Consider the following 10,814-nt stretch of genomic DNA (forward strand, 5'->3'; position numbering starts at 1 on the left):
CTGAAGAAAACACTCAGGGCACACTTCCACTTGAATCTCTTGCAGAAGCCTGTCCACAGCCTCCCAAAACAGTCTGATTGGGGAAATTGTTTAAATGGGTTGAATGAGGTCTACTTACCCAGCTGCTGCAGGAAAAGTAGCAGATGATCCTCCGTCTGCACCAAAACCCGGTAGCCCACTGAGTCATCCTTCTTCAAGAACACCTGGATATACAGCTGTAAGCCACACAGTCAAGACCAGTGTAGTCAGTGAAGATCCAAATGCCTCTGAGAGCACCAGACCCCAGGAGTCAAAGCATCAGGAGTTCACGGAGCTCCAGGTCTTGGCACTATTTGATTTGTAAACAATGAAGGTATTATCTGGATGCCAATAAGTGACACACATTCTTAGAAGCCAACACAACGATGCTGGGATCTCCCAGGCCTTTCTATGGAAGAACCTGAGTACTCCACTTGTACACCATTCATCCATGCTCTAATCACACCCCACAAAGTGAGCAGGAGGCCAGGATTAGACTTTCCACTTTAGAAACAAAGAAGCCACAGCCCAAGCAGCTGAGGAACACAACCAAATGTACACAAAGGCGACACTGGGAAGTGATGAGGAGTCCAGGCTGTGGTGTGAGACCTAAGGCTGAACCCCAGCAACACCTCTTACTGGCTCCATGACTCTGGCTATGGTACTCGATCCCACCGGGCCACAGGATCATTTTATTTTTTATTTATTTATTTTTTTTCACAGGATCATTTTAAAATCAGGTCAGGAACAACCACTTCATGAGTGTTCAGAGGATTAAATCAATTAATGTGTGAGTTAAAAGCTTAGCACAGTGCCTGGTGCACAACGACAAGCTGGCATAAGTAATACCCGCCTTTACTCTTATTTCTAACAAGTCAGTGGCTCAGGGAGCACTAGAACACGTATTCAGAGAGCCTAATCCAAGCCCCGTGGCTATGACCTGGCCCTGAGGAAGGAAAGCCCCATGCTGAGAAGCCCACATGACAGTCTGCAGCAAAAGGCTCTGCCTCACCCGCTCAGGCCGAGTGCCGCTCTGCTCCAGGCTGAATGTAATCGTGGTGTCCAGCAGCCGCCGACCTGTCTCCACGAGGTACAGGTTAATGGTGTAGGTCTGATTGAAGCAAGCCAGAGAGTCCTAGGGGTACAGACAGCATGGGTCAACTACAGCTATGTCCCAAAGCAAAGCCCACCAAAGGAAGTTCAAGGATTGGGGACCAATACTCTAGAGAAGGAGCCCGGCCAGAAGGGGAAATATATGCAAAGGAAAATAAAGGAGAAAAGCAAGCTAAATCCTCAGGCAGAAATAAGGTGCCTGAGTAAATAAATGAAATTACAACTACCATACTTGTCTTGGAGGCCAGCACAGTGTAGCAGAGACTTCTGAAAGAGAGGTAGAGCTGAGCAAGGTAAGACTGAGCAAGACAGGAGGCAGGGAAAAGCTCGGGAGACGGAAGCACAGCAGGAACCTATGCCTCCAGCCAGGGTCTCATGCTTCTGCTTCAGGGCAACTGCACAGATTACTACTTAACTGTGCCAGCCGGGTCCCTATAGAAATGGGGATGCTGAGGCCCAGAGGAGAAAGTGGCTAGGAACAGACTAGGTATTCTACCTCCTAATCTCCCAATAAAATGGGATTAAGAGAAACATCATTTAATTTGCAGTACTTAGGAAACCCCATTTGAACCTGGGAACTCTGAGGCCTGCTCCTAACCAAAGCTGCTCCCCCAGCTCTCTTTGGTGAGAGATCAAAGGTCTGGCATACTGCCCAATGCCACACTCTACCTTTGAGCTAGACTTCTCCGAAAAGCTCCCCATTGACCCATCTTCAGAATTGCTGGGTTTCTGCTATGAGAAAGAGAAGGACAGGAAAAAAATCAGCCAAAGGGTCACTTCCCAGTCACTGAAATGAAGCTTTTATTTCTGTCTTCTCAGCACTTGGGAGAAGGCAAAGCTCATTTCTCACCCCTGCCCACAAGGCCTATTCAACCCTTAATAGCCCCATATGAAAGTAAGGTCGTCACATTAGGATCTCATTCCCGGGGAGAAATGGGGTGCACAGGAAGCTCTACAGGTGAGGCAAGACCTCAATCCTCAACAGCCTCCTGCTCCCTGGGTTCAAACTGACTAGGCCAATGTGCCCAGACTTCTGATTTTCAGGGTTCCTGGCAGAGACCAGGAAGGAAAACCCCAAGTGCTGACTGTTGTTCTCAGTACTCACCACTTCATTCCGACAGGTCATGACTGCAGCCACCGTCTTCTCCCCAGTGGTGGCAAAGCTCACAAGGGCAGTCTAGGGGAAAAGCAAGGCATCGGCTCCTAAATGGGACCAGTACTAGCCAGCTGCCTTACGGAGGGTCACTTCTCCAGGGATGGTCCCCTGGCCTTAGAGTTGAAACTGCTCCCTACTTTGGAGCAGAATGGTCAGGGCATTTAAGAGCAGAAGGAAACCCCAGTTGCATCTACAGCTAAAAACAAAACTCTCCCCTACCTCCAACAAAGGCACAAGCCAATCCTAAATCGCATGCTGCTCGCTCTTAGTATCTATGGGGAAGTTCTCATTTATGTCCCCTTATTTCCTTTGGACTAAGGAAGACACTAGTTTTACTCTAAAGATGCTTTGTAATACTCAGAGGAAATACACCATTTCTACTGTAAGGCTGCCACCCCCTCTCAAACCAAACCACTTATGGGAAGGTGTCATCAATCTTAGGCCTAAGAGCAAACATTTCCAGATTCGAAAGCACTGCCTTCGAGCATCCATGTCTTGGCTAGATGTCCTGAATCCTGGCAAACCACGTTGCCTGCAGTTACCTGTGGGAAGTTTTTAAGCAAACTCAGGGTGCCGTAATGGTACTGCAGCAGAGCATAGTGGCTCGGGGACAATTGCAGGAAGAACTGGGCCCGGGAAGCATCCACTGGGTTGGGCTGGGTGGACAGGACCCGGGGTTGGAATCCACTTCCAAATTCTAAGTCGAGAGACTGGAAGGCAAGAAGGAGGAGGATTACGGCTAACAGCTGACAAGTCCCTGACCCATCCCAGGCTCTCATCCTCTGCCCTACTTTGCTGGGGGAAGTAACTAGGCCACGGCAGGTGGCTCCAAATGCTCCAGTTCAAGTTCCCCAAAGGGGAAAGTGGCCAATTTCCCCTTATACCAGTTCAGCCAGAGGCCTGACTGGCTTCCACTGCTCAGAAGAGTCTGGGAAAAAGCCCCTCCAGGGGAATCATGCCAAACCTTCTACTCCGTGCAGAAAATGCCTCAGGCCAGAAGCAGCAGTGGCAGCCTCTCACCTGCAGCGGGATTTGTCTCAACTCCCATTCCGTCTCCAGAGCCAAAGTTTGAAGGGAACGTGAGCTTGGGTCAGGACACACTAGGACAGCCTCATCCACCATGCCACAGGCTCCAGTGAGGTGCTGCAGCCATGGAGTTGACACCCTGACCTACGGAAAAGTCATCGTCAACAGGAAGCTCGTGAAGGATTTTTACATTTCCCTCTCAGCCCAACAGCAGTATTGCTGCCAGCATCTACTGGGGGCCTAAGCTCAAAGGTTCTTCATGGTTGGTTCCATAGGAATTCTTGCTGTCCCCTAAAGCCCCACCCTCTAACCTCCTGAGAGCCTCCAAAGTTTAGAAAAAAAGATCAGGATTTTCTTTCTGGTCACTGGAAAAATATACCAGATTTTTTTTTTTTTTTTTTCCTGAGACAGAGTCTTGCTCTGTCGCCCAGATTAGAGTGCAGTGGCTTGATCTTGACTCACTGCGACCTCCACCTCCCAGATTCAAGCAATTCTCCTGCCTGAGCCTCCTGAGTAGCTGGGATTACAGGCATGCACCACCATCCCTGGCTAATTTTGGTATTTTTAATGGAGACAGGTTTCACCATGTTGGTCAGGCTGATCTCGAACTCCTGACCTTGCCATCTGCCCGCCTCGGCCTCCCTAAGTGCTGGGATTACAGGTGTGGGCCACTGCACCCAGCCCAGATAATTTTAAATACCTGACACTTCAGATCAGCACCTCTTTACTGTATTTGTCATATGTGGTGTCCTACTGTTATTTCATAGCACTATAAGATATTACAGGCAGTGACTAGATCTATGTAATTGTTTAGCCATCCCGTAAGATAACACATGTAAATATGAGTACTTTAAATAAAGGCCTAATGGGAAGGTAGCTTGCAAGCGACCAGAATGAGGAAGCATAAGAAGCTTTTGCATCTGCCCAGCCAAGTTCCCTGTTACCCAGTACAAAGAAATCTATCAAGTCCCCTACCCATTCACAGGCTCCTGGAACCCGACATCCCCCCACCGTACCTGCTGAACAATCTCTCCATCTTCCACATTAAACTTGACAATGTTCACATGGCTGAAGGGAACAACACCAAGGGCCCACACCACCCCAGAGCCGTAAGAATACACCATCTGGTAGTGGATGCTGTCACTAAGAGATGGAAGAAGAAAGGGAAGCGTCAGCTTTAGCCCCATGACAGGATTATCCTTCCAGGCTGCCAGGCCTAGGCCAGATGTCATAAACTAGCAATTCCAAAATAGGTTTTGTTTGGCTCACACAGTTTGGGGGCTTTTCTTGTTGTTGTCCTTAATTTGAATTAGTTGTCAACATTTAGAAGACACTACACTTCACAATCAGATTTCTAATTTTTCCTACAGTTAGAAGACCTGACAACACTAGGCCTAAATACAGAGCACCAATAAGGTGGGTAAGACTGCCCCCTCCAGGCAGGCTAGGCGCACTGCAGCTGCCATCCAGCCAGGGTTGCTCATGGATATTTCATAACCGGCCTCATAGCATTTTTTGTTGTCGTTGTGCCGGTTTTTTTTTAGACAGTGTCTTGCTCTGTCACCCAGGCCGGAATACAGTGATGCAATCATGGCTCACTGCAGCCTCTACCTCCCCAGGCTCAAGTGACCCTCCCACTGCAGCCTCCCAAGTAGCTGGGATCACAAGCACACACCACCATGCTAATTTTTTGTATTTTTTGTAGAGATGAGGTTGCCCAGGCTGGTCTCGAACTTCTGAGTTCCAGATCCGCCCACCTCACGCTCCCAAAGTGCTGGGATTACAGGCGTGAGACACTGTGCCCAGCCAGAATCTGAAGTGTTGAGTCCTGCTCTAAACTTAAAAAATGGCCACAGCGTGTCTATGTGGTGTGTTTGCTCTCGTTCCTCCCTCCGGTTCCTTCCCAGTTTCAATGCTTTCTACCAGCAGGACCTCGAGAAACCATTTCAAACCCCACTCAGCCTACCCTAGGCTCTTCTTGAGTTGTTCTAACTCTTAATATGAATGAAAGGCTCTGTCTAACTTGAACTAGAAGTCAAAACGTGCAAAGTAGCATGACCATGAGCGAGTGAATGGCTCCCGTAGCATGGCTTGCAGCAGTGCCCCAGTTTGAGAGTATTCTCAGTGCAAAGCAAACGCCAGACATACTCTGGAGTTTCACCCACACTCCCAGCCTATGAGTATCACAGCCTATCACCCATACTCATGGCCTTCAAGATCGTGTGAATGCAACACACTCTATGAAATACCAACAAGAGAGAGGCCTGGATAAAGCAAACGTGAAGAAAAAAGAAAAACAAAAAGAACAAAAATAAAATAAAATAAAAAATAATAAAATAAAAATTAAAAAAAAAAAAAAGAAAAGAAAGAAAATGCTTCGGGGCCCTCAAGGAAAAAGAGGAGCTCGTACAGAGTAGGGCGAGGCAGCTGTTGCCTGTGAGCAGGCGGTCTTACCTTTCTGGGAGATGTTCCACCCACTTCAGGTGCCCACTGGAGAGGTGATGGAGGGCAAGCGTAGTCTTCTTCAGGACTGCGACGTACCTCACAGACTCCTGCAGGCCAACCAGCCCAAGTGCCTGGAAACTGAGCACAGACACAGCTTGAGAGGTGCCCACACCTGCAGAGCCTCAGGCTAGGAGAGACAGTCCAGAACAGTACCCACTGTTGCTTGGTGGGTAAGAAAACAGGCTTCAGGATCAAACATAGCTGGATCCTAATCCTGGCTCTCTCTCGTTAGCTTCTGCACTTGCAACTATTTGGCCACACTGCTTGCTTCCCTGAAACCACCTACATCTCCTAAGGGCTGTTCCCTCCTTCCCCGGGACTTCACCACAACTGGACCTACCCTCTGCCACATACACGTCAGACAGTGCTGTCATTACTGTGCTACCTGCATGCCTCCCAATGGACAGCAGAATCCTCGATGACAGAAACTGTCTCACAGTCCCGTGTGTTCCCACCACCTGGGGGCTCACCACGTGTTTGCCAAATGAATTACCATCAGAAGATGTATAAGCTAATACAAACAACCCTATCATTTAAACAACTTTAAGGGCCAGGAACAGTGGCTCACACCTGTAATCCCAACACTTTGGGCAGCCAAGGTGGGAAGATCACTTGAGGTCAGGATTTTGAGACCAGCCTGGCCAACATGATGAAACCCTGTCTCCACTAATAATACAAAAATCAGCCAGGTCTGGTCCACATGCCTGTAATTCCAGCTACTCAGGAGGCTGAGGCATGAGAATTGCTTGAACCTGGCAGGCGGAGGTTGCAGTGAGCCAAGATCGAGTCACTGCACTCCAGCCTGGGCAACAGAGTGAAACTGTGTCAAAATACATAAAGAAAAATAAACAACTTTAGCAAAGATGTAACAGTAGGTCAAGCTGTTCTTTAAACAAAATTAAAACACTGGAAGTTTTATATTATGTTTATATCTAGAACATTGCAAAACTCACACATCACGGTAAAATTGGAGCAATCAAGCACAAGCACAAACACTGCACCCCGCACACAGCTCTGCATCTAACAGGTGCTCAACACGTGTTGGCTGAGCAACCATACCCACAATGGGCATTCCATGTTCTGGCTCTTCAGTGGTCCCTGGGAAAAAGCCAAAAGGCTCAGAGTTGCCATCTATGCAGATCTGTGTCCCAGCAAAGCCTTTAACTCAGTCAAGATAAAATCCAGTTTCCTCCCCTACCTGCCACTGTCCAAGGTTATCTCCCAGTTCAGGCCCCCGATGTTAGTCTCCCAGGAACGCATGATTCGGCCTCCATTGGACACAGTGATCGCATCTGGAAAAGAAAAGATCATGGTGAAGTCATTTCCCACTTGCTCTGTTGCCTCCTAGGGTCCCACTGTGAGCAGTGGCCTCACCTCTGATTTCTGTATGCAAATAGACAGTAAACAGGTACTTGTCCTTCCCTGTCAGAAGTACCCCTTCTCCTTTCCCTACCACACCCTGTACAGACGAAGGAGCCAAGGAAAGGGACAGGAGCCGGCCACACAGCGGAGACACGGGAGGACTCTGCTTACCCTGTCCGTGCAGGAGCATGGCATCCACAGCCCCTTCTGCCGTGCCCTTGTCAACATGGCGCCACACTGAGAGACATAAAAGTCAGACGTTACTATGAACTGAAGGGGGTGGCCCAGAAGACTGAGAGGTAAATGAAGAGCTCTTCATTTGCACAGCAATGTCCAGTTTTATTTCAAGGGAGGGAAGGAGTAGAGCTAATTGGTAGTGATCCAGTCCCACTCACAGGGTAATGAGGGAAGAAGCGGGTAAGAGGAGTCGCTACTATCCAAGCCCCACTAACACCCCATCAAACATATCAACAAACAACAAGAGTACTAAAATCCCTCCAATTCACAAGAAAAACAGTGATCATAAATTCTATTTCCATTATTTTAGTGCCTAAAAACATCCACCCAGTATAGGTAATCAAGTGAGGGTGTTTGAGAGTTTACTGCAAAGTAGAATAATGTGTTTTTTGCAGCAGTATCTTTTTTTGAGACAAGGTCTTGCTCTGTTTCCCAGGCAGGAGTGAACTGGCGTGATCACAGCTCACTGCAGCCTCAACCTGATGGGCTGAAGCGATCCTCCACCTCAGTCTCCCAAGTAGCTGGGACTCTAGGAACATGCCACCAAGCCTGACTAGTTTTCAATTTTAGGCATGGGGACTCACTATGTTCCCCAAGCTGGTCTCGAACTCCTGAGCTCAAGTGATCATCCCACCTGGGCCTGCAGGAATATCTTACTTAAGGGCACTCAGGATTCAGGCTGAGGGAATAAACTGCAAAGGTCAGTTATAGGAATATACAAATATTCCAAGATGGTAAGACTGAAAAAAAAAAAAAGTATCAGAATCCACCAAGAGAGGTATCTTTTGGCCAACACGTCCCTTATTCAGGAGTCAGCCAGGCAGAGTTAGCAATGGACCTTCCATCCCTGAGGCAGCCAGTCTTCATGGATCCCAGTTCACTCACAAATCTCCCCAGTTCGGGAATTTAATGCTGCAATCACATTCTTCTCTGTGGCTACAACCAACTTCTTGGATCCAGGGGAAAATTCCAAGGAGGCAAACTTGAGCTTCCCAACATACTGCTGCCTCCTGAGGAAAAGAGAACAAGAGAACGTAAGAAGCTAAAATCACCATTCCACAAAATGCTCTGGGAAAAAGCATATCACAGGGCTATCACCATCACACTTATTTTAGGACATATAAGAAGTGCTTATTAGTGAAGAGTTCTGACCAAAAGCAAGATTTCCATTCAATGTAGTCAGATGCAAAGAGAGCAAGAGAAGAGAATTACCTCCTAACAGATGAGACATACTAAGTCTTCCTTCTAAATGGAAGCACATATTTACCTTCAGATAAGTGACACCCCAAAGGCCACCTGACCTAAATTTCTACAGTCCTCTCCGTGTTCACTGACAGTGGGACTAGGCACTCAGCCTACAAATGAAGGAGAGACACAAACCCTGCTTTCATGGGCACACAGTCCTGCATTCCCTTCTACTGTCGCTGACTGCTGGAGGAAAAGTCTGCAAAGGTTCCAATGACAGGCCACAGACGGGGACAGGCCTTTGCTCTCTCACCTCATTCTACCCCAACTATATTCAGGACTCATTTGGACCCGCTCTTACTTTCCTTGGGCTGTATCCCACTACTTTCAACACTCTTACCTAAGCAGTAGGAGAAAACGATTCACCTCACACAGTAGGCTACCAAGGACAGAGGAGGTGCTTGCCCCATGCTGTTAAGAAGTACTGTGGGGCAGGGCACGGTGGCTCACGCCTGCAATCCCAGCACTTGGGAGGCCGAGGTGGGCAGATCACCTGAGATCAGGAGTTTGAGACCAGCCCGGCCAACATGGTAAAACCCTGTCTTACTAAAAATCCAAAAATTAGCTCGGCATGGTGGTATACGCCTGTAATTCCCAGCTACCCAGGAGGCTGAGGCAGGAGAATCACTGGAACCTGGGGTGCAGAGACTGCAATGAGCAGAAATTACGCTACTACACTCCAGCCTGGGCAACTGAGCAAGAATCCATCTCAAAAAAAAAAAAAAAAAGAGAGAGAAATACTGTGCTCCCGGCCAGGTGTGGTGGCTCATGCCTATAATCACAGCACTCTGAAAGGCCGAAGTGCGTGGATCACTTGAGGTCAGGAGTTCCAGACCAGCCTGGCCAACATTTAGTAGAGAAATCCCATGTCTACTAAAAATACAGAAAAATTAGCCAGACATGGCGGCACACGCCTATAATCCCAGTTACTCAGGAGGTGGAGGCAAAAGAGTTGCTTGAACCTGGGAGGCAGAGGTTGCAGTGAGCCGAGATCATGTCCAGCCTGGGCAACAGAGTGAGACTCCATTGCCACAAAAAAAAAAAAAAAAAAAAAAAAAGAAGTACTGTGATCTCTAGTACATGAAACACACATGACATATACATGGAATCTTTCATCCTTAGGCTGTTGGTTTAGTTTGGGAGGGAAAAAAAGAAGCTAAGGTGGTGGTAAAGACAAAGACTTATATGACATTTGTTTGTTTCTACCTGTATTTTCACATACTTTACTCTCAGTGTATCTAGTAAACAACCCTAAAAGTACATAGAGCAAATATTATTATTACTCCATACTGTTGTTTTGGCTAGCACAGTGGCTCACACCCATAATCTCAATACTTTGGGAGGCCAAGGTGAGAGGATTGTTTGCACCCAGGAGCTTGAGACCCGACTGGGAAACACAGCAAACTCCAGTCTACCAAAAAAAAAGACAAAAAAAGCCAAGAATGGTGGTAAGCACCTGCAGTCTCAGCTGCTTGGGAGGTTGAGGTAGGAGGATTGCTTGAGCCCAGGAGTTCGAGGCTGCAGTAAGCAAAAATCACACCATTGCACTCCAGCCTGGGCGAAACAGCAAGAATCTGTCTCAAAAAATAAATAGGCCAGGCACAGTGGCTCACACCTATAATCCCAGCACTTTGGGAGGCCGAGGCAGGTGGATCATTTAAAGTCAGGAGTTCAAGACCAGTTGGCCAAGATGGTAAGAACCCATCTCAATCAAAAATGCAAAACTTAGCCAGACATGGTGCCACGTGCCTATAATCCCAGCTACTTGGAAGGCTGAGGCAAAAGAATTGCTTGAACCCAGGAGACGGAGGCTGCAGTGATCCAAGAACATGCCACTAAACTCCAGCCTGGGAGACAGTGTGAGACTCTGTCTCAAATAAATAAGTAAATAAAATACTGTTGTTTTATCTGGATATAAAAGTAATGTCGGCCAGGCGCGGTGGCTCAAGCCTGTAATCCCAGCACTTTCGGAGGCCGAGGTGGGTGGATCACGAGGTCAAGAGATCGAGGCCATCCTGGTCAACACGGTGAAACCCCGTCTCTACTAAAAATACAAAAAACATTAGCTGGGCATGGTGGCGCGTGCCTGTAATCCCAGCTACTCAGGAGGTTGAGGCAGGAGAATTGCCTGAACCCAGGAGGCGGAGGTTGC

General features: G+C 47.9%; 1 protein-coding gene across 5 annotated transcripts in view; it reads right to left on the reverse strand.

Moving 5' to 3' along the window:
- EMC1 (ER membrane protein complex subunit 1) overlaps positions 1-10,814 on the reverse strand; it is a 37,259-nt gene that overhangs the window by 18,971 nt on the left and 7,474 nt on the right. For 2 of the 5 annotated variants that reach the window (XM_017505892.1, XM_017505880.1), the window contains exons 2-12: positions 8,303-8,427; positions 7,352-7,417; positions 7,017-7,110; positions 5,768-5,896; positions 4,330-4,456; positions 3,308-3,457; positions 2,830-2,997; positions 2,237-2,308; positions 1,801-1,860; positions 1,031-1,153; positions 119-215 (exon numbers count right to left, since the gene is read on the reverse strand). In XM_017505892.1, coding sequence (XP_017361381.1) covers positions 119-215; positions 1,031-1,153; positions 1,801-1,860; positions 2,237-2,308; positions 2,830-2,997; positions 3,308-3,457; positions 4,330-4,456; positions 5,768-5,896; positions 7,017-7,110; positions 7,352-7,417; positions 8,303-8,427 — 1,211 coding nt within the window. Of the gene's footprint in view, positions 1-118; positions 216-1,030; positions 1,154-1,800; positions 1,864-2,236; positions 2,309-2,829; positions 2,998-3,307; positions 3,458-4,329; positions 4,457-5,767; positions 5,897-7,016; positions 7,111-7,351; positions 7,418-8,302; positions 8,428-10,814 lie in introns of all 5 variants that reach the window. The other 3 variants (XM_017505884.1, XM_017505909.1, XM_017505901.1) reach the window with 2 other exon arrangements.

The sequence above is a fragment of the Cebus imitator genome, unplaced genomic scaffold (assembly GCF_001604975.1).
Source record: "Cebus imitator isolate Cc_AM_T3 unplaced genomic scaffold, Cebus_imitator-1.0 Scaffold15, whole genome shotgun sequence".
NCBI lineage: Eukaryota > Metazoa > Chordata > Mammalia > Primates > Cebidae > Cebus > Cebus imitator.